General features: G+C 47.2%; 6 protein-coding genes across 6 annotated transcripts; all 6 read right to left on the reverse strand.

The window, feature by feature from the left end:
- Positions 1–7,787: 7,787 nt before the first annotated feature.
- LAESUDRAFT_640620 (DNase I-like protein) lies at positions 7,788–10,429 on the reverse strand (the record flags this gene model as incomplete). The annotated part of the gene is made up of 4 exons (XM_040903610.1): positions 7,788–8,270; positions 8,329–8,547; positions 8,599–9,086; positions 9,145–10,429. 4 exons carry the CDS (start codon positions 10,427–10,429, stop codon positions 7,788–7,790), a joined length of 2,475 nt encoding a protein of 824 aa, XP_040770745.1.
- Positions 10,430–11,286: 857 nt separating this feature from the next.
- LAESUDRAFT_36084 (uncharacterized protein) lies at positions 11,287–12,094 on the reverse strand. Its single transcript, XM_040902168.1, has one exon. The coding sequence runs from the start codon at positions 11,964–11,966 to the stop codon at positions 11,418–11,420; it is 549 nt and encodes a 182-aa protein (XP_040770746.1). The 5' UTR covers positions 11,967–12,094; the 3' UTR covers positions 11,287–11,417.
- A 661-nt stretch (positions 12,095–12,755) lies between these two features.
- LAESUDRAFT_719570 (HD-domain/PDEase-like protein) lies at positions 12,756–15,343 on the reverse strand. The gene is made up of 12 exons (XM_040907660.1): positions 15,113–15,343; positions 15,015–15,051; positions 14,867–14,961; positions 14,613–14,781; positions 14,418–14,555; positions 14,302–14,370; positions 14,185–14,247; positions 14,009–14,133; positions 13,817–13,959; positions 13,484–13,763; positions 13,334–13,424; positions 12,756–13,275 (listed from the first exon to the last, which is right to left on the reverse strand). The coding sequence occupies exons 1-12, from the start codon at positions 15,219–15,221 to the stop codon at positions 12,969–12,971; spliced, it is 1,626 nt and encodes a 541-aa protein (XP_040770747.1). The 5' UTR covers positions 15,222–15,343; the 3' UTR covers positions 12,756–12,968.
- Positions 15,344–15,700: 357 nt separating this feature from the next.
- LAESUDRAFT_740388 (alpha/beta-hydrolase) lies at positions 15,701–18,334 on the reverse strand. The gene is made up of 17 exons (XM_040911076.1): positions 18,040–18,334; positions 17,888–17,991; positions 17,775–17,833; positions 17,665–17,719; positions 17,474–17,602; positions 17,307–17,408; positions 17,233–17,254; positions 17,112–17,183; positions 16,975–17,056; positions 16,710–16,920; positions 16,622–16,653; positions 16,336–16,569; positions 16,253–16,273; positions 16,180–16,187; positions 15,996–16,125; positions 15,916–15,937; positions 15,701–15,854 (listed from the first exon to the last, which is right to left on the reverse strand). Exons 1-17 carry the CDS (start codon positions 18,308–18,310, stop codon positions 15,792–15,794), a joined length of 1,617 nt encoding a protein of 538 aa, XP_040770748.1. The 5' UTR covers positions 18,311–18,334; the 3' UTR covers positions 15,701–15,791.
- A 612-nt stretch (positions 18,335–18,946) lies between these two features.
- LAESUDRAFT_638818 (alpha/beta-hydrolase) lies at positions 18,947–21,438 on the reverse strand (the record flags this gene model as incomplete). The annotated part of the gene is made up of 17 exons (XM_040903494.1): positions 18,947–19,000; positions 19,065–19,086; positions 19,153–19,282; positions 19,339–19,346; positions 19,419–19,439; positions 19,493–19,723; positions 19,776–19,807; positions 19,870–20,080; positions 20,137–20,218; positions 20,271–20,342; positions 20,399–20,420; positions 20,478–20,579; positions 20,650–20,778; positions 20,837–20,891; positions 20,954–21,012; positions 21,074–21,177; positions 21,234–21,438. The coding sequence occupies 17 exons, from the start codon at positions 21,436–21,438 to the stop codon at positions 18,947–18,949; spliced, it is 1,539 nt and encodes a 512-aa protein (XP_040770749.1).
- Positions 21,439–21,953: 515 nt separating this feature from the next.
- Positions 21,954–22,895, reverse strand: LAESUDRAFT_733709 (SNO glutamine amidotransferase; the record flags this gene model as incomplete). Its single annotated transcript, XM_040910439.1, has 5 exons — positions 21,954–22,208; positions 22,258–22,341; positions 22,402–22,601; positions 22,667–22,798; positions 22,850–22,895. 5 exons carry the CDS (start codon positions 22,893–22,895, stop codon positions 21,954–21,956), a joined length of 717 nt encoding a protein of 238 aa, XP_040770750.1.
- Positions 22,896–23,063: the final 168 nt, after the last annotated feature.

Genomic DNA, 23,063 nt, shown 5'->3' on the forward strand with positions numbered 1-23,063 from the left:
CAACAACACAAAAAAATGAAACCTTTTTCATCACTTATTATGTACTCAGATAAATAAAGATACTTATGTGTAGATATACACATCAAAGCCATTCAAAGTAATCAAATAAATCTGTGAAAAGTTAAAATATTCTTCTTTACAATTTCATTAACATTTCAGTTAGGCATGCAGAAGTTTATGCTTGAGAAAAGATGCAAGAGATGTTGTTTATGTCACATTGCAAGTGCAAATCCTGCTGCAATTCTCATTACTGCAAAAAATGATACAGATATCTACAATTTGTATTTTGCTGCACTTAAATGATAATCTCACAATATTGTAATCTGTCTTCATTACTAATACTGCAATGGAGATATAAATATAGCAGATGCTTATATTTATTTACAAGCCTGCAGCTTGCCCAATTTTAAAAAATGTTTCATCAAGGTAAGCATCTCAAAGACAATAAAACACTCTCAAAATTATTGCAAAATGCTGAGTTATCATATCAAACATGTCACAGGTAGCCAATAAGGTGATGCAGCTTTAACTATATCTCAGACTTTTTATTGTTTATTATCACAAATAAAAAGCAAGTTCAGCTTGATTTTACACTGTATATTAGAGGGTATCATAAAATTACTGCTAGCAATAGTTCAATATAAGAAAACTGTGAAAGTGGCTAATCATAAACTCCTCAACAAAGCATATGTTATATTTAAGTTTGTGACAAGCTATACTGGACTCTGAATTTCACTATATTTCTATACTGATTATGTCAAATGTATACTATATTGATACATCATCTAATACATAGTTATATCAGGTGTAGAAATCTAATAATGATCTATAGAAGTAAAATAACAAATATATCTCTGAAAAATGAAATAAAACTCAGAATTTTAGAACCTCAGAAATCCTTTCTGCCAGTGATGACCCTCTTACTCAAGTGGTAAAATGTTTGAGATTTTAGAATATGTATCATATTGTTAGCTACATTTGCTTTAAAACTCACATTTACTGTGAGTTTCAAAGTGCTGCTTGAACTTTTGTGAGAATTACTTGTATATCACATTTTACAATGCATTGCCATTCTGCAAAGATACTCTCTATCATTACAGGACAAAGACTAATTTTACAGAAACACATTCAATACTATCATCACATTACTTAAAAGACTGATCCATATTCTGACTTATTGATATCAATGTAATATACATGTAAATCATACACGTCAAATTCAATTCTCATGCTTTACATGCTCCGAAAGACATACTGAATTTTTCAGATCAAAGACAACATTTAAGACTCTAGCATCTTCAGAAAAGCCAGCCATTCATAAACAATTGGTAATTCTCAGTGACTAACATTCTGTAGTTTTCTAAGCCTCTATAATTGACTTCTCTAAGCTGAAAGACCCACTGTGAATAGATATAATTGCACTTGCCATAATCATTGAGTGTACATATTGTACAGTATATACAGTATGCTTTTGACCAAATCCTAATGCACTATATAAATTATACTTTAAAACATTAAACATACATAGCTAGAGCATTCTGGCTAAACACACATTCAGCTTTGCTATATTTTGAAGATGATGACATATCACTGATAATGAGAGGCCATATATTTGGGTTAAAAAGGAATGAAATATGTCTGTGAAATCGATGGCTATATGAATCTGGATTTTTAAGTTAGCATGTTGAGAAATGAGCTTTAGAATAGCATGAAGTATTGCAGCAAAAGTATGGAGGATGTGGTGTTTCAGCAAGGTTAATTGCAACAGTAAAAGCACATGAAGCTTGCTTAAAAAGAATGCTGTTAAGACTATGGTATGGCTTGATCAATTTTTGGAACTTGATTTATGATTATCATGTTTAAAGTCATTTTAAACAAAAGGTTAGCAAGATACAGGGAACAGCTTAAAGGAATTATAGATATGTAAGAGCAATTTGAAAAGAAATGGGAGAATATATTAACAAATGTCTACATCAGAGTTTAATCAAAAGATGGGATGAGGCAGTGCTTAGGACAAATGGTAAATTAATCAAGCACTAGAGTATTTACATTTGCAGGCTTTAAATTGTTAGTGACAAAAGTGTATAAATGGGTTGGTGTTATAGAATTGCATATATCTTTAAAACAATGCAACATATATTGCAAATATAGATGCTCATTCAAAAGCTGAGAAGGATTGCCTTCTAATGCTATTGTTTTGTAATTATAGCTTCAGCCACTCTGAAGATATAAGGCCTGCAGTGGCGATTAAGCAAATATTGATACACTTTTGTCATTCATTATATATTAAATTTAAAGTACATGCATGATACACAGCAGATGATGTAGTGGACAGAATGCTTGGTACTGCTCAAAAAGTGACACAGGATGTGTGAAGTTCAATTTCTGACCTGTGCAAATTTGTGTTCTCTTAATTTTGAAAGAGCACAGTGCATGTTGTTTTATAAATAATGGTAAACTATGACATACACATTCATGCAGCTAGGTAGTTGCACAAATGTGCACATCATAATTTGATATTATTTGTGCAACCTGGACCTCATATACTGTGAATTTGACTAGGTTGCCCTACTTAGCTAGCTTTGCAACCTAAGAAGGTCTGAAGGTCAGTTTTTTTGCCATCTATCAACATCATTGGCAACAGCACTAGTTGTGCTGTACATAGTACTGTTGATCAATGCAGCCAATAATGCTTTTCAGCACTGATCAGATGATTAAGTGCACCTTATAGCTACTGTCAACCCATGTCTGGATTACTGAATCTGCTATATGCTAGGACTAACATTAGGCACTGATTCTATTACTTTCTGTAAATGATGACTGTCACTGGGTGAAGCAATCAATAATTTGAGCTGAAAGATGATAAAATTATTGAAGAAAAAGTTCAAATCTTTTAAGCATCTTCACTATTAATTTGTGATAAAAGTATTTAAAATATTTTTAAGATCTTTTGTTGTGAAAGATGATGAAAAGATTGAAAGGAGATTGGATAAAATATTAATAATCATTTCTTCAATCATTTGACAATCTTTCATACAAAACTATGATGAAAAGTTTTAAAATCTTTTTTCACTCTTTTTTGATCAAAGATAATGAAAATATTGTGACTATTTCACACCCTTTTTTCATAGCACTAAGGTATGAAAATGAATACTCAGGTTTATATGCTAGCACTATACTGGTACTATGGTTAGAAGAGTAATACTAAGGTTTAAATGTTAGTATTAAGGTTTAAATATTAGTACTATGCTAGTATTAAGATCTAGAGATTAATAACATGCTAGTACTAAGGCTTCAAGAGACAGTACTAACATTAAGATCTAAGTATTAACCTTTATATTTTAGAATTAGCTTAGTGTAGAACCATAATGATAATTTGATGGTTACAGTATGTTTATCATCTTTGATAAGAAAAGAATAAAATATTTTAAGATATTTATTATAACTTTATTTAAAAGATTGAAAAATGATTGCTAATATGTTATTTAATGTTTTTAATCTTTTCATCATCTTCACAAGAAAAGATATTATTTTAATCCTTTAATTATAAATTAACAGTAAAGATGCTGAAAAGATTTGAACTTTTCTTCAATTCCTTTATCATCTTCCACCTCAAATTTGTTGAAAGTCAGCAAATATGCATCCATTATTGGCCCATTATTGAGTTTTAACAGTGAAGTTTAAACTTAGCATAGCATTCTGTATGTACACACTGCACTTATGCTGGCATTCCCTTGAAAGAGAATTCTACATTGTTTGTCACTCATTTTTATGTGCTCGTCCTAATAGGTTATGAGCCCCATGCTCTAAAATTGATTCATCACTTGGCTTATGCTATACCATTTGCTTCTTGTCTTGCTTTGCCACATTTGAAATAACTGCTTGCACAGTTGATAATCATGCAGCAACTGCTTTTATCCTGCATCCTTTACATTAAGCAGTTCATATTATTCATTTCTTTTCTATTTCTTTATTTTGACTTTTCAGCATGCACAAACTTCAGACTAGTAGAAACTGCATTTCCTTGCTCACTGAAGGGATCTACAAGGAACGGTGCCAGGTCATGTGTGCATACCTCATCTTTCAAAATTTGTAATTGGTGATTGGGTCAGAAGATCAGAAGGTGGTAGCAAAGGAAGTGAAGGAAGTGAAAGAGAAGATAAGAAAAAGGAAAATGGTGCTGGCGAACATTGTGATGTGTCTCAACTTTTTGCAGCTGTCCTTTATTGAGAGTTTGAATGACTCCAGGAAGGTGTGAAATGTTCTGGAGAACACTCATTGATCAGACACTGTTAACTCTGTTCTTGCACTTCACCATCACTTCATACACATGTGCAAGATCAATGACAAATTAATCCTCTCTTAAATCTCTTATGTTTACACTGCCACAATGAACTCAAGCACACATCTTACTAACATTGACATCATCTTTGTCATCATGGACAGTCTGTCAAAGACTTACAAGTCAGTCATGATAGCACTTGATGGTCTGTCAACAAGTGAGCTGATGATCTCGATGGTTATATGTAACTCACCTTTGTGAGCATAAGGCTCAAATTGCAAGAGAAGATGTATGGAGATGATATGATGTTGGTGGCTAGGTTAAAGAGGACAAATGCTGTAGTATGTTACAATTGCAATGGTCTTGGTCACATTGCCCTTCACCACCAATGTTCAATGCTGGTCATACACAAGCTCAGGTTGCAGAGATGGAGACAAGTGAGAACTTGACTGCAAAGTTGGGCTATGTTGATAAGGAACACCCAATCCAGCTTTTCTAATTTTTTTTATATATTGTTACTGTCTTTTTCACTAATCTCTGATGGGCTCGACTTGTGAGAGAGTGTTGGAAGTTAGCAAGTACATGCTCATTGATGACTGGGCTTTGCCAGCAGAGTTCGAACTTAGCATAGCATTCTATATGTACATGCTGTGCTCGCACTGGCATCTCCTCAGGAGAGAATTCTATGTTGTTTGTCACTCATTTTCGTGTGCTCATTTCAATAATTACTGATTGACTCACCCAGTTGTGCATTTTGACTATGGAATATGTTGTCTAAAGCATGCATAGCACCTGATGAGGTGCTCACACTTTGAAACTCACTTTTTGTTTTGCTTTTCACTTTGTATTTTCCAAAAGTTGCTTTTATTATTTTTGTTCTAAGAGTATGGAGGGGCCCCTTTGGACAAAAATAAAAAAAGCAGCTTTCGAAAAGCAAAAAATGAAGCAAAAAGCAAAATAAAAAGTGATTTCAAAATGTGAGCATCTAAGTAGACGCTACACCTGCTTTAGGCAACTTGTGGCACTAAAATGCGATTAGATAACCTTTTCAGGCACTTTGAGTGGTCATCTCTGCTGCAGCTGGTTCCTTCCTTCCACTGTCTGATAGGCAATCAATGTGTTTTACAGAGCCAACCGTGGATGGTTGGAGGAGTCTGGCCCAAACTGGAAAGGTGAGATCTTATAAAAATGGATAGCTATAGAAACACATGTGAACATCTTGTTTCTGAGTCATAGTACATATGTATAGACACTTGACACACAGTAAGCATATCCATTCTGTCACAGTATTAAGTGGCACCTTTCTTTTTGCACCAATAAAGTCATCATTCGGCAACCACAAGTGGTTATTCAGATGCCAACCTTTATATTGGTCTCACAAAGTGGATACTTAGACAAACAGCACAATATCACCACATACATCGCGGATATGACTGTGTCTACCACATGACCACCAAGCGCCCATGATTCAGCCACCCAGTCACGTGACACTGACCACTTGCTCTATTCAGAAGTTATCAGGTGTTGATCACGTGACACCAGGCCACTTGCCCAGAATGGAACTCTTTGGCCCACGATAGGCTTACCCATGCTCATTGGACCATCAAGCTAGCAAGCACCCAATTCACTGCTCAATAGCAGCACCAACTACATGGCTGCCAAATAGTAGCACCAGCATTAGAATATGTGCTATGGCAGAACCCCCCATTAGCCACTTAATAAGTGGCACCACTTCAGCTACTCAAATAGTGGCACCACCTTCAGGCAATTATCTCATTGGGTAAAGTATGATTACCTTGGCATATCCACGACCTTTATAGATAGTTGCTATAGCAAAAGTCCAGAACCATTACTGGTTTTGGCAATATGTTCACATGTAGACAGGACAGGACCCCAGTAAGTACACCATGGTTAGGGTACCCAGGGTCCACCACTACATGTATATAAGCACATGAGGATCTAAGGGAAGACCTTAGATTCATTCATCTATTTCATGTGACCTAAGAAGCCTTCACCCCCTCTTTGTGTGACATAAGGCTATGGGCCCTTTGAGCCCCTTTTTGTAGGCTGCATGTCACTGCATGCCTTTTTGACCTAGCCCCCTTGTGGCAGGTTCTTATTTTGGTTTTTGTGCAGGTCACTGAGCGCGGCTAGCACCTTGCAACCATTTTCTTGCCTTTTGGCAGGATCCATGATGCGCTGTGACACATTCCCCACTGTCTTGTGTGCCCTCCTCTATCACCCTCAGCTGCTGCAGTGAAGATATGAGCAACAATCTGATTCCATTGCCATTAGAGAACATCCATGTGGCATTTGAGTCACTTGGAAATGCCGTGGCTGCTTGTATTTGTGTTCAATATGGGAGGGATACAGCGAACATCACTTCAATGGAGCAGGATTGTATCAGATTCTTGAGAACAGTGCAATTGATGTGCTCCATGACTATATTGATTTTTTTGGCATATCTACTGATTACTATGCTGTTCATCAATCATAAGCATGTTGATGTTATCCTGACACAGGAACAGAATTCGATCTTTGAGAGTGAGGTGAACAAGCCTACCCAAGATGACACTTTTGACTCTGATCGGTGACACCTTATGTGAGTTCACAGATATGAGGAAGAGAGAACCAGTGCATAGTATTATCGTGACAGAACAAAACATGCCAGTACCTGGGATGCTATCTGCCAGATGTTCATTGACCTCATGCCAGCCACTCACTCACCCTCCTACCACTTGATGTGCCCAAATACTCTCCTTCCAACATGCCCACTCAGTGAGAGGTAGGCAGGACCAATCGCCCATGCTTCTCGTGCGTGAACGGCTTTGTGAGCACATCAGCTGTTTCGGAAGGAATTATCTCTCACTCAAAGCGCCCGAAAAGGTTATCTAATCGGGTTTTAGCGTCATAAGCAGGCATGGCGCCAAAGCAGGTGCTCACGTATTTGAAAATCATTTTTTGTTTTGCTTTTCGCTTCGTTTTCACTTTCCGAAAGCTGCTTTTTTATTTTTGTCCAAAGGGGCCCCTCATAAAAGGGGCCTCATACATGCTGTCTCACAAACAAATCTGATTTCAAAACTCTGACATGGCGTGACAGGTGTCCGTGATATATCGTTACAAGACGTGATATAGTCATGGGCCTGCTCATTTCTGCGACACTCATATGTAAGAGTTGCTCGGGGGCCTCTGGGACCCCAAGATCCTGAAGAAAGGAGCCTGACGCATATCATGCGTTGAAAAACAGCTTCATGTCCGGGGTGTCGGTGTGCTGGATAATCCACGTACAAAGCATATTGGAACTGCCATCCATGGGTGATCGAGCGAGCGAAAGGCGGTACTGTGTAGTCATGCCTCGTCTATTACAGTGAATTATAAAGATACTACAAATCAACTGATACACGGATATCCTGTCCTATGCCAAGTCCATACGATCGTCCACGGTCTAATGCAACACTGTTTGACCAAGCCGTGGAGCGGCAAAAATAAAAACGCCAACTAGGTATCATATCATCGCCTGATCAATGAAGAACTGCTGTGCTGCCTGCAGGAGGTTCTGTTCGTGTTGCTTCCACATCGCCACTATCTCTGCCCTAACTCGCGCCCGAGCCTCGTGCTGCACCGACTTAACAGTGATTCTGAAGCCAGCAGAAATCGGTCGGTGGTCCGACACGTTCGCCTCGTAGCGCTTGTAATGAAGTTGCGTGACGCGAGATGGTTCACGCGACCGCCACAGTACTCGATCGCACCAGGCGGGAACTCGGGCCTTATCCGACGTGTCGTACTCGTTTGACCGCCTGTCGTACTTGTACGTCGGCGGGAAAGTGATTGGTCCCTCGACGAAGGACCGTAAACGAAAGCCGCGGTTGAACTTCATTTCTTTCAGCAGCTGGTCGTGAGCCAGAAGACTTTCGAACTCGCCAGCCCTGACAGCGGCTATGACAGGTTCCCGGCGCTGATCAATGCGGTAATTCATGTCACCATTGATCTGCATGACAACTAAGAGTGAGATATCTGGTTCCGACTGACTCATTAAGACAACTCACAAAGACCATCTCATGGTCAAGCACCATGGAACCATCACCGCCATTCACATATGCTAGAGGTTCCTCGATCGCGTCCGACTCGGGGAATACCGATTTCTCCTCCAAAATTGCTGCAACGTCGGCATTGCGATGGCGGACGTGATGTTGTCCAGCAGCAAGGTGGCAATTAATGAAACAAAGGGACGTGTCATCAATGACAAACCGCGCAACAATGCCGCCCTATCCCCAGAATTAAGCAATGTGGATCGGGGTCTATCAACAATCACTAACCTTGTTACCATACCGTCCACCCATGCCGCGCTTGATAGTAGTGATTGCTACGTGTTTTAGTGATACTCGCTCAACATTCTTGACGAAGACGCAGCTGAAAAGCCCGACAAGGTTCTCTGTATGAATGACGGTATACGGCACGTCCGGTGGCATAGCTAGCTTGACCGCGAGGCCGAGACGGTCGAACCATTTCTTGTATGCTGTAGTGACCTTCTGCGATATCATTCCGTCGGCGTTTTTGTTCTTCCCGCCCAGCAGCACCGTCTTAGCGGCCATCTTGCGGCTTTCGAGATCGATGAGTTCTTGGAACCCGAACGCGATGATGTCGGGGTCCTCGATACTCGTGAGCGCGTCGTGCAGAAAATTCACATTCTCTGGACATCCCGTCAATACGTCTGGTTTGGCGGAGTCGAGGTTCCACGAGATGATGATCGCGTTGATGTTCCTGAACGTACTGAACTCGCCTTCGCGTTTCATGAGTTCGTTGTCTAGAGGACGTAGCATTAGAACCCAGAGATTGTAAAATGTACTGGACGGTACACTCACCGACCCACTCAGTCCCAAGCAGACCATCCCAGAAACGCAGCCTCTCGTCCCTACCAACACTGAATACAGTCAGTCTACCAAGCTTCTCGATACTCCAAGTGTCCACCGCCAACCGCAGCACAGGCAGTTTTGTATGCGCTTGCCAACAATTCGTCACGACCCACGGCCTCGGGACGACGTCGTACGCAGAGACCATGCCAACCCGCCCGCCCGCCCACAATCTATTGTTCACGCCCTCCAAGCTCAACACATCGGAAGTTGACACCTTGATCACCTCCTCGCATGCCGGTATGTGGTCCTTTGTCGCGAGATTCCACACGGAAACGTGCCCGCCTTCGTGCCCAAGGTAGACGTGGTCCGCGTGCGATGGCAGGATTGTACCCGATGTAACTGCGCCGAGGTGCTCAGATGGTAATATTGAACGCCCGATGCTTCCAGGTGAGAAGACGTCGTACACGCGCACGATCGGCCCACGCGACGTGCTTGCGACGGTGCTCGCGCCGCCTAGGTCACGCATCGACGTCCATAGCTGCCCGCCGAGCATCTTTGCGAACTCCTGCTTGTCCGCAATGCGCACCACCCGCGGCTGTGTGGATGTCAGGCGGATATCCTCGCTCCCTTCATGTTCTGGCGAGAACACGAGCACCTTGCCCGTGTCGTCCATTGTCACCATCGACCGTGCATATCGGAACATGTGCGTCACCGTGTGCGCATGCGCAGCAGGCTTGACGCCGACGATGGCACCCGTCCTGACGTCGAGCTCGAGCAGCGCGCCGTCCTTCGTCCCGATCCACAGGAAGCACCCCCTGTCGCCGTCACTTGCTGATGGCCGAAACTCCATCGCGGTGACTTTGAATCCATTCAGCTTGTCAAGCCCCACGTCCTTCGTGTCGATGTTCCATATTGGGGTATCCGACACGGCAAGGTCATATATCCTGATATGATGATGGTGCGCCACTGCAACCGTATGGCCGGCCACTGTCACGACGCTGGTGTATGCGGGCACATGAATATTAAATTCAGAGTAGTTATGACAATCGACAGTAGGTGGCCTGCGAGATGCGCGACTAGCATCGGGGAGCAGCTCAACCTTCTTGAATTCTTCTTCCTCTGACTCACTGGATGAGCCCGACGGCACATGACGACGCGGGGGCGGCAATTTGTCATTCAGACCGATGACGCGCGTAGGCGGTGGCGGAAGGGACCTGAAGTTTTTGCGTTCTCCAGCTGGGGACACGTTGGAATGAGGTGGTGGCGGTTGGCCATGCGCTTCCGCATCATGCATCCGGACTGGTGGGTGTCGCGATGGTTCTTCAACTGGCGTTGCAGGGCTTTTGCGGGCGGGGAGAGGAGGCGGGGAGACAGATGCTGAACTAGAAGCGGAAGAGGGTATAACGAGGTGCGTGGTAAGTGGAAGCGAAGACTTATGGCGCGGGGGAGGTCGCGGGGGAGGGATTGACAGTCGAGGGGAAGGCGCGCGCTGTGCTGAAGGCATGGGAACATGACCAGCACTGACGCCACTTTCATTCGAGGAGCTACTAGAGCTGCTGAGGTTGCTAGAGCTACTTGATGTCGAAAGACTCCTTTCATGTCCGTTACAGTCATGTTCTCTGTCTCGATGAACCCCATTTCGTCGTACAGGAAGAGGAGGCGGGTGTGCTGCTACCGCGGTCTCTGAATCTGACATGTCCTCGAACGGATCCCGGCACTGTAAAGAACGATTGGAAATAGCACTGCTGAATGAAGATGTGCTGGAGGAGGCGTGATGGTTGCACGGAGGATGCGGGGGGCGGGGTTTTAGGGATTCTGCTATTCCATTCAAACTTGATTCAGAGGCGCTGGGACTCGCCGTCGTTACATCAAGCGACGAAATCCGATTCTGCGCATGCATAGGTCTGTTTGGGGGGACCGGCGGCGGTCCATGTCTGGTGAGCAGGGTCAGTGCCATCCCAGTCGAGATTGATTTATATGCGAAATATGCCCGATCGGAATGTCGCCTCGGAGCGCGCATCTCGAAATGAAAGGAGGGGCCTAGCAACTGCGTATATCAATGCTGAGAAAAGCGACAACGAAGCTGCCATCTACACATGGCACCTTATAATTGGGCGCATTGCGCAAAGTAATATCTCTGAATGCACACCCCTTGTGCTCGTCCGAGTGCAGCTCACCACATACTTGAGCTTGTGGTCGCGATTGAACGCGTTCGAGTAGCATCCAACGTAGCGCAAGAGGTGGTCTAGCAAGAAATCTGAAAGATGAAGAGATTGGGGCACTTACCCGAACTTGCTCACAAGAGATGAAACGGCGGAACTGCGCTGTGAGGCAGTACTTTCAGACCTGTGTTCAAGGAGAGGCGGTGGCGGAGGAGGCTTTCGAGCTAATGCAGTGGGATTAACAGATGAAGAAGGCCGGCTATCTAAGACCAGGATGCTTTCGGTGACCAGCGGGGACGGCGAAGGATCAGGAATAATGACCGGGCGCAGAAGCGGGCTAGGACGCGGCGATGGTGACGACGAGCCCGAATGACGAGTGGGAGGAGGCGGAGGGGGTCTTTTCGTGCCAGACTTAAGATCAGAAGAAGACGAGGCTGGCCGCAATGCATGGAGATCCTGCTTGGCCTCGATGAAGGCCGAATTCGCGCGCGGACGAGAGCCAGATGGGTCCGGAGACAGATAGCCATAAGTACTGGATGGCCTGCTCGTCACAGAGGTGGCAGCGGTATCCGCAGCGAGCTGCTCGAACCGCGAGCGGAGGCTACTGACGGCAGGAGCGGGGGTAGACTCGATACCAGGAGACACCTGCGAGGCGTCCATTGCAGTCATATCGACCACAGTTCGACCAGCGACAGCAAGCACGGTATATTGAGAGCTCGCCGTTGAGAACGGACAGGGAATTCGAGGAGGAAATAGGAGAGGGAGAGGGAGAGAGCGATGAACTGGCCAGCGGTGTCGATCCTGTTCTCGTCCAACTTACGCCCGCCACTCGCCTCCGTTTCGTGCGTGACCGTCGTCACATACGATGGATATCACGCTCCGTCACGCCCTGGCGATTGGCAGTGGCAGCTGCGAGGAGAGCTCATCAAAAACTTGAAGAGTACCGTGAGTTAATAGTTGGGATCCGTGTAGTTGTAGTAAGTACTGTAACATGGGATCCGCGATTGCAGTATGCGCTTCGTATCCGGCCGCCAGCCGGCTTGTTACCAGTCCTTTGCCGTATTTGACAAAGTGGTTCTCTTCGCTGACTTTCATCGACCGCAAAGTATGCAATTCTCATCCCCGATACGGAATTAGAATCCAGAAACATCCAAAGGGTCTGCTGGAGCAAGAAATATATTGCTACGCATGAACATCGAGCAAACGTGTTGCCGGTTTGATGAAACCAATATCGCTTCGCCTACGCTCGTGGCATTACCGAGACAAACTTCCAGTAGCGATCCTACTGTGTCGCGACATATGACCGTGATTTTCAGATGTTATGTAAGTTGCTTGTCTGTATTCGACTGAACCGGCTCGTTGAACTCTAAGAGGCTCAAGAAGAACTTGAAGGCATCGTCTCATACTAGTATGTGAGCTCAAATAGAGCATCTATTGCTCCTGAGATGAGCATGGGAAGCCAGATCTTAGATGAAATGTCCCTGTATTGAGATGCACTTAATTCATAGAAGGTGCCGAGAATAAGCCTGTCAGTCTAACAACACCAAAGCGAGAAAGCGATCGCAAAGCACTAATACACGATAGCAATTTGGACATGCGCAGAGTAAGAGTCCTACCCATCAACGTATTCAGCCCGTCACATCGAGACTGAATACCGGACTAGCCAATCATCTAGTCCGCTTTCTTCCTCTTCGGCGACGGTGACAGCGACCGCCCCTCCCCCTTACGCGCCCGTTTCCCACCTGTGAAGTCCGCGGGCACCGCCGTGAAGTTATTGGGCGACACGCTGAACAGCCGCGCACCGGCGCTCTGCACCCGAGAAAACGTGCGTTTCGTTGGACGTGGCGCGAGCGCTGTATGTTCGAGCTCCGGAGTGAGCCTCAGGTCGTCCCAGAGGGTAGATGACGCAGGTCCGTCTGATATCGAAGGCAGCGTGGTTAAAAGTGCATTGTAGCCGGCTTGGATCAGGCCATGGAAGCTGCGGATCAAATTTAGCATCGGAACCATTCACCGCCGTTATAGTAAAGAGAATTTACCGCGAATCCCTTGTGTATATGCGCACTAGGACCTCGCCGAACACCGCAGGCATCAGCAACGAAATATCCCCGGGCTGCGCGCTCTGGCACTCTGACAACACTCCAATTGAGCGTTTTCTCATCCACAGAGAGATATCAATCAATACTCACTATTGGGATGCCGCTTCGAGTAGAACTTAACCGAATCCAGTGGGTTCTTATCCTGCATTCCATAATGCATCTTCGAGAAATCGACAATGACGTGGTCTAGCTGCAAGTCCTGCACTGCTGCTGCACTGTTATTCGCCTTGGCAGCCTCCACGATGCCCTTCGGCGTGAAGTGAGATCGGCAGATGTCGTAGTGTGCCCACTCGAAGACCTTGTAATCAACGAGCTTGTACAGGTCTCGCTTGTGGATCCGGTGCAAGATCGCCTTGGCGTTGTTCAGATCCTGTCATTGACTAGTCAGATAATATTTGAAATATTACTGGATTGGTCACTTACGGGATTGTCGGATGCCTCGATCGTTGCCCTGATGTCATCTGTCAAGTGTAGATACTTCTCAGGATTGAAGATATCATTAGCAAAGTTCATATACGGCTCAGCAGCCATTAGCGCGTCAGTGAGCATGTACTCGATGGCCCTTGCTGTAGCTCGCGGTCAGCTAAGGCAAGAAGGTGGGAGAATCAGCCATACCAGTCTTATGATTATAGATACGCTTATGTAGGCTAAACCTAGTATAGCACGGTTCGTATATCTGGTTGGCATCCTTGATATCGTAGCAGATCTCGTCGTCGATGACCCGCGCTGAATGTATTAATCTAGAGGCAGGACGATATAAATCAAGAGCGGGCTACCATGATTATCCTCACCTAGTCAGCGAGAGGTTTCCCTTCACATCGATGGCGTGCGTATCGCGGCCGATATAGTCGAACCTAAAAAGTGGTCATTGGATGAAATGGTGAACGCAGAGAACAGCCCCTGCTTACTTGTCGACGTCGAGCCCGTTGCGCTTGTTTGCAACGATGTCAAACAGAAACCGCTTCTCTTCTTGCCCTCTGCACAACATCAGTGGTTCACCATCAATGGCAGCATCTCCACATACATGCACTTTGACGGGTCCCCTAAGATGAGCGCCTTAATGAAGGACGCATCGCGCTCCTCAAGTTCGAGCTCGTTGTCCTTCAACAACGCGTCAAACATCATGTCCGATGCGTCTTCGTGTCTCCACTTCACATTTGGCCTGCATCACAAGATTACCAACGCAATCCCCCTGTGGCACTTGATGGAGACCACTGACAATGCACGGGGAATGAACAATCCGTCCCAGACGTGGCTCCAGGGCCCATGCCCGAGATCATGGCATAGTCCTGCAATCGTGACACACTTGATGTCCCGGCGGGTGATGTCCAGCTCTGGCTGTGCTTTCTGCAGGTGCTCCGCCATGAGCTGGCATAGATACGCAACGCCTACCGTTCATACCAGGTGAAAAATCCATATATGAGCGAAGGGGGCAGAGATATGGGAATAAGATGAGTAGGTGGAGGGACGTACCCAGACTATGCTCGAAGCGGTTGTGCGACGCACCGGGCCAAACATAGTAGGATGTTCCCAGTTGCTTAATGTTCCGCAGGCGTTGGAACTGAGGTCTGCTCGTCGTCTGGAAGGTAAACAAATGGGCTCAGACGCGTCAAGGACTCACGTATCAATGATCGCACATATCTCCGTGCTGAACGGCACTTAGCACATTCGCCCTGCATGAGTATCAATGACACGCTTGCGGCAAGCACTGGAGCTCACTATAGTCATGCACCGGGTCTTTGAACCTACGAATTTCGCCCATGGCTGGTGAGACGTGAGGGCGATGCTGCAGCGGGATGACCTCGTCCTCGCTATGCATGAGCCTCATGGCTGCCTTGCTGCTTGTACTTGTACTAGGATAAGATCACGAGGCTTCACCGCGTAAAGTCCGTCCACGAGGCTGGGGAAGTCGCTAGAACTGAAAGAAGCAGATTGAGATGGCTGGATGAGTGCACAACTGCGGTCCTCCCACGAGTTTACCCAATTTGGCAAAAACGCGGTCAGCATTGAAGGCTGGAGCGCGACGCGACGCGTTATGTAACGCCAGCTAGTACGCGTCTCCCAGCAAGTACTGATTAATTCTGTTTTCAATGCACATCTGGTGATGCAGCGATAAAGATGGCCTCGTCGATCGCTGAACAGGCTTTTCAACCCACACATGATACATCATATTCAACGTGGTGCAACTTGCGTTGTCAACTTGTACGGCCTGTCCTGATTGCAACGAGGATCTTCGCGGCTATCATGCCCTCAGAATTGGCATACAAGAGTTCACTGCGATGCCCTGGATCTCAGATATGTATGTAGTCATTCATGAGATACACAAGCACGTCAAGGTATCGTGTACCGCCATGTAAGTGTTCTGAACCCTGCCTACTTTGCTAGTACAATCTGGTCTTCAACCATCACCGAAGGGGTGTCCCTGAGTCCCATGAGATACTGCATAATCTGTAAATGCAGCCTACAATACGTCAAATCAATCATGGGTTGCACGTTATATCGGCTTGCAAGTATCAACTCACCGCTGGAGAAAATTCAGGGACCCTGAGATTTGACGGCATCAGAGCTGGACACCGGCCATGTAGGAAATTGGGACGCTTACATGTGACCAGCTAGTTCAACCTCAAAGTACGTCAGGCCACGCTCTGAATGCACACTTCCGAGGGAGCCCACTCCGTCGATGATGAAGCTATCACTTGCGATGGGTGTCTGGAAACCCTGTGCCCCGTTCCCTGTTGATACACAAGTGATAAATTGTTTCAAGGCATGGATGTACGGTGACTTACACGTCATACTAATTTCAAGCGATAGAGAATATGTTAGCCTATGCTTTCACATTTCTGAGCTTTATGGACACACTTCTGAATCATGATTCTCGTTCTGCAATCAATCCGATTGCCCGACATCAGCTCGGGCGTCCATACAAGCATCAGGAGACCTACCCCTCCGCGATCAGTACAAAGTCTGCTAACCCGTGAACGATAACTGCCCGTTCGCTCTTCTCGATGACGTTCGGCAGAACAGTAAATGCAGGCGGTAGGCTATTGTCACCATTCGGAAAGACGTTGATGTCCGAGCATTCTGCCCAGTCAACGTCTCCGGGGGCATGGATGTGCTCCTTTACATCCACGCGGTTGAAGTAGAGAGGCGAGACTTGAGTTTGCGGGAAAGAGCCCCTGCAGAATTTGGAGAATGAGAGAACATGCATGTCATTAAGGAAGAACTCACGGAAAGCCAAGTACGTCCCATAAGATTGGCCACTAGAAACCCGATGTGTCACTATATGCTCTTTTAAAGTGCACTGATTGTCACTCACAGTATCGAATATCCTATATATGTTGAATGCAGGGTTCATCAGAAGGGCAGCATTGAATATTGCGTCCCATACGTCACAGCCCTCGTCGGCTTCGATGGATATGCCTGGGAGCGGCAGGAGACCTGCCGGGGGGTATGTGACGTATGTCTCGTAGTAATCAGTATAGTTGCAGCGTTCGGCCGTCGCGTCAAGGAACTCCATGAACGAAGTGCTACGAAGCACGAATTCAATTAGTAAGAAGAGGTGCGCATACAGGAAGATGTACTGGAAGGCAAAAACATTCTCGTATTTATGTACGAAGTTAACAGCAGGAATCTGCTCTTGAACTACATCCCAGGATACAGAAGCTGCATAGATTATCAAGCATAACCCGTCGGTCGAAGCCTCTGGATATGGACTTACGATCAGAAATCCAGAATCCTTTGAGGGTCAAGTTCAGTGCACGAGGATTCTCATAATTGTAATTTGCAAGATCTTCTCCCAGTGAACGCTAGCGCGGTACCAAGAAACACACTGGACTCACAAGGAACATAGATTCCGGCGTACTGCAAATAGTCGGTCCGCTTCGTGAACTGAAATTATGAGGAAATCACTGACGCTTTCTCCGGTTACATAGAAGTTCTTTCCCTGCAGTTCCTCAAATACTTCCAGGAACTGTTGGAAGAAACCGACGAGTTGCGCTGCGACATCATCCTCATTCTGCAGGCGTCGACATGAATTTTTAGCTCTGTTTGATGCTTTCAACGATTTTCACGTTTGCGTACCTGTACGCTCGGCTCGCCTTGAGAGAACCCTGTCCCGACCGGCTGGTCGACATATAGGATACTCGATAGATTGGTCCAGCTGTATGGGTTGGGAGTGGGTTTGGCCTGTCCGTGTGACCAGCTAAATGGCTGCGATACGAGTGCCGCGTTCAGCCACAGGTAGCGACCGCGTGGCATCAATCAACACTCACTCCGTTCTCTTGCAACAGCCCCTCCATCGCCGAACACCCAGGGCCTCCATTCGTCCTAGCCACCGAAAAGGCTTTGATATAGCAGAGAAAGACACGTAGTGCAAGCTCGCCAGAATATCAGGTCATCGAGGCTACCTTGCGGTGCAGGAGGAAAGAACCAGAAGAACAGCTGGAATCACGACGTATCAGTCTGGCGGTGGCCTCATCATGAACCAAAGTGAACCTGTCTGGTTTCGTCGATGGCATTGCTGATAGGAAGCAGACCAGCCCAACTAGGACCAACGTCGAAATCTACGAGCGGGATGTTCGCGCCGTCCACGTAGAACTCTGTGGAATATCCAGCAGTCCGGATCACGACCTTTTACACATTTTTACCTGAAGCGCGCGGGTTATTGAAGGTGATGTTCTTGACGGTGTCCGGACCACCACTATGCAGGCGCTCCGGGAGCCATCTCTGCGCCGCTTCCTGCTGCTTCGCTTGGAGGACCTGGTTCGAGATCCGTCGAGCAGAAACTGCTGTGCTCCCCACCGTAGAAAGCACAAACAGGGAAAAAGTTGCTCGTCGAAACGCATGCGGCATCATCGCGCTATCACAAGGCTGATACAACAGGAATGTAAGTATGCACATGCGAGTGCAGTCGCACATTATATTCTTGAGGTTGCATCCCACATGGGCCTACCGGATAATCAATGAGGCTTCCCCGTTTCTTGAGAAAGCACACTTCCGGCATCCCGCAGCAGGTGGGCACTGTTGCCTTGTATCGGAATGCAACTATGGCAGGCTGCGGATGCATACGGCCAGAAGCTCTTGGCGACCCCGAGTGCCATTCTTTCGATATGTGGGAAAAATTTGCGATGCATGACTTTCATCCTCAGGTATCTAGTGTATGTAATTGTGCGACTGGCATCTGCTGCTGTACTGAAGGACGATCTTCCACCTTGACGAAGTCTGCCATATTCGTTTCGACAACGCCCACATCAGGGTCCGTGCAACTCTTCTCGAGGTGGATACTGCATGCTATCAAGTGTTCTAACGCATCGGTATCTAAGGCGGTAACGGACAGTCAGCCACCCGCAAGATTCCTTTCTCATCGTATCAAAGTTCGGAATGCTGGACGTGCCGGCATCGCAGTAGTAAGTTCTATCGCCTTGCGTAATCAATTTAGAAGTTCTCACACCAGAAGTTTGTCATCATCTGGTGATTGTTCGAGACGCCAAAGGCACATTTTCCATTCTATTTTTACGAACTGCTCACAGAGATGCTATTCATTGCGCGTGGCCCTCAGTAGGGATCGTCCCTGAATCCCATCAGATACTCCATGATCTGGAATGCGGCCTAAAAAGACGGAGCAACAGGTCGGAATCCTGGAACCAGTCTGCATGACTAAATGGTTACTTACCACAGGAGAAAATTGTGGCACCCTAAGATTGAAGATGATGAGCATGCGCCACGCAAGGAATGACATTTCCGTCATGATGGTGACTCACATGTGCCCGCTCAGGTCAACTTCATAGTAAGCAAGTCCTCGCTCGTAGTGTGCGTTTCCGAGAGCGCCGATTCCATCAACGATGAAGCTGTCATTCTCAATGGGGCTTTGGAACCCTTGCAGACCGTTCCCTGCAAAGATAGTCTCAGCATGGTGAATCTATCGCTCGGTCCGTGTCGACACTTACAAGTCATACTGCCACGTTGAGTGTGAGCCCGTTGGCGATTAAATACTGATATGGATGGTGATAAAACTAGGACAGCTCACTTTTGGATTGCGATTCTTGCCCTATGCGGCGGTGTTAACGACAAAGTACGGTTGTGCCTAGCTCGAATACTCACCCTTGTGACAGCAACACGAAGTCCGCCAAACCGTGGACAATCACTGCCCGCTCGCTCTTCTCAATCACGCTCGGCAGGACGGTGAACACAGGCGGGAGACTTGCATCGCCATTCGGGAAGACGTTGATGTTCGAACATTCTGTCCAGTTAACCCACATCGGAGCGTGGATGTGGGCCTTGACGTCATCGCGATTGAAGTATATCGGTGTTTGAGTTTGTGGGAAAGAGCCTCTGTTCAAAAATGGTATCATCAACCAACAGCTGACGTTGTTTGAAGACCCACGGGAAGCCGAGCACATCCCACAGAATAGGATACTGATGATCCCAGCAGCTTTAAGTCGAGAGACCCACCAACTGATAGAGGTCACTCCACTCACAGTGTCAAAGATCCGATAGACGTTAAAGGCTGGATTCACGATCAACGCAGCGTAAAAGATCGCATCCCAGACATCACAGCCGGGATCAAACTCGACAGAACTGCCAGGAAGTGGCAGTTGACCTGCGGGCGGGTAGGTCACATACTTCTCATAGTAACCCGTGTAATTGCATGCAGCAGCCGTGGCATCCAGCTCAGCCATGAAGGTCTCACTGTAGTCAATATTTAGCAACAGATGATAACCGACAGGCAATTTGGAGGCATATACTTGAGGGAGAATACGTTCAGGTAGCTGTGAACAAAGTCGACAGCGGGGATCTCCTCTTGTACGACATCCCAGGAGATCAGAGCTAGAGAACGCGGATCAACGGCGCGTTTTAGGACCGAGGAAAGTCTGCGCACGATCAGAGATCCAGAAGCCCTTCAGCGATAGATCCAAGAGATCAGGGTTCTCGTATATGTAATTGGCGGTGTCTTTTCATTCGGGATCAGTATCGACACGACATCTCGTCGAAGGTTCGGCAACTGACACGGGATGTACATTCCAGCATACTAACTTGTCGTCAGTCTGCAGGCATGTGATCATGATGATGCGGGGATCTCACTCACGCTTTCCCCCGTCAGGTATAGATTTTTGCCTTTCAGTTCCGAAAACACTTCAAAGAATTGCTGAAGGAAGCCAACCAGCTGTTCCGCGAGTTCGTCTTCATTCTACAATCACGTTAAAAGCAACGTCAGCCTTGGCAGTTTCAGACGAACCTGCAAGCATCGCATCCCATACCTGAATGTTCGGCACTCCTAAGGAGAAGCCAGTACCCACGGGCTGCTCGACGTAGAGGATGCTGGACAGGTTCGTCCAGCTTTGCTCATTAACAGTTGGATGCGCCTGCCCCCAGGACCAAGTGAAAGGCTGCATGTTCTCTTCGTATCACGCATGGTCTCATAGTGCCATCATCCTCCGCACTTACCCCGTTTTCCTGCAAGGAGCCTTCAAGTGAAGAGCATCCCGGGCCTCCGTTTGTCCTGGTCAAGCCACATGTATGCACCTGCACCAACAGAAATACTGGCGACAGGAGGTCACTCACCAGAATATCAGGTCGTCTAGGCTGCCTTCGGGGCCAGGAGGGAAAAACCAGAAGAACAGCTGTACATTCGGCGGCCGTATGTACGCCCATCACGTAAGATCATGCAGAGTGCTGGCTGACCTGTCTAGTCTCATTGGCATCGCTGCTAATGGGAAGCAGTCCTGCCCAACTAGGACCAACATCGAAAAGCACCAGAGGAATATTAGCGCCATCCACATAGAATTCTGGCTCAAGCGCGGTCTCTGAGCTGATAACTACAAGGACAGCATATTTCACCTACCTGAAGCTCGGGGATTAGCGAATGTTATGTTCTGGACGCCTCCAGATCCATTTGCACGTCTTGTCGGCACCCAGCTCTTCGCTGCCTCTTGCTGGTGTGCGCGGAGCCCGTCCTTCGTCATCAGCTTTCGGGCAGCAACCCCCGCGTTCCCAATTGCGAGTAGGATAATATACAGGAGCGTCGCCTGACAGAGCCGGGGAAACATGCTTCGTACGTCTACCTTTGGAAGGATGAAGCGAGCGGGCTATGTCCTAGCACCAGGGGCGGCCGTCTCTCGGAGGGCAGACTTATATGTGAATGGTGGGTGCTGATCCAAGCCGCATTACGAAGTGTGATATTCATAGCAGGTCCAATCCGATCTCAAGACACTTGTGGGAGGCCTGAACAATCGCTTCTGAATGCATGTGGGCATAGATCTTCTTCAGCATCCGATGTGAATGGTCTTATCACCGAAAAATTGCGTTGCAGGTGCCTCATACGAATGCAAGCGTCCTAGTAAATCGAGACAAATGCCATACATGGACGGGTGATCCGATGGACCATCGGAGGTTTGTGCAAGAGCGCGAGATAATAGCATACCTCGGCAAGCGGGATATTCGTAGGTATAATTGTCTACACATGTTGTCCCATGTTACTTTGCACTGTATAACGATGCTGTGCGCACATACATCCGCGATCCGTCTAGATGCCACAATATATTACAACGCCCCTCGTCCCCGCCTATGACAGGGACGACAGCACGCATTCCCGTACAAAGTACTCATGGAAACGGTCGTCTTTCGTGAGCTCGGGATGGAAGCTTGTGAGGAGATGGCGGCCCTGCCGAAGTGCGACGATCGTGCGCGGGTCGCGTGGGTCAGTGTCGTCCTCGTCGGAAGGAACGATCGTCTGTGAGTGCGGTAGTAGAGAGGTAGATATGCGGGAGATGATCTGCATGGGCGGGTCGGTTGGGGACGGATTGAGTGATAGGACGACCTAAGGGGCTGTGAGACAATGCAACGAGACGAGAGCGCACTTGACTTACGGGAGCGCGAATGAAGACGCCATGGAATGGCCGATCAGGATCGCGCAGACTCTCCACCTCTAGTGGTGCCTCAAAGGACTCTACCTACTCATATGGAGTCGTAAGGGCCATTAGAAGCACGAGGAAAGGGGGGTGCGAACGCACCTGGGATCCCCAGCCATTTCTACACACAGTGACAGACATGCCTCCCAGCAGCTCCTGACCGCCCTTCTTCGTCCCCTCCGCCGCCTGGGCAAGCAAGATAGCACCTGCGCATGTGCCCCACACCGGCTTCTTCTTCACGAACTCCCGCAGCGGGCCCAGAAGGCCAGCTAACCGCGCAAGGAGTGCAATCGTGGTCGACTCTATCAGTCACACGACATTGTCAGTATCTTGCGTTCCGATGGCCATCTGCGACACATTCACTCACCTCCACCTGGAATGATGAGTGCATCACACCTTGCGAGATCCTCAGAGGTCCTCACCAGCACGATGACAATATGTCTCTTCAGCGAGAGCTTCTGCAGCATCACCTGATGCTCTGCGAATGCACCCTGCATAGCTACACCATGACGTTGGCATTAGACCATAGCAATAGCAAAATACCACATACCGAGAATGCCGATGGCGACATCCAGTGAATTTTCGGTCTGCTGCATTGCGATACGGTGACGGTGGGATACGAAAACCAGCGATAACTCTTCGAGTCATTTTTAGTGCACTTCCTTGTATGGTCAGCTAGGTGGCGTCGACTGGAAACTGCGCCTTGACTCTTTCTCGCTGACGGGGAGGCGAGCAAGGGATTATGCGTGTGGACATTGTTATGA

The sequence above is a fragment of the Laetiporus sulphureus genome, assembly GCF_001632365.1.
Source record: "Laetiporus sulphureus 93-53 unplaced genomic scaffold LAESUscaffold_1, whole genome shotgun sequence".
Taxonomy (NCBI): Eukaryota; Fungi; Basidiomycota; class Agaricomycetes; order Polyporales; family Laetiporaceae; genus Laetiporus; species Laetiporus sulphureus.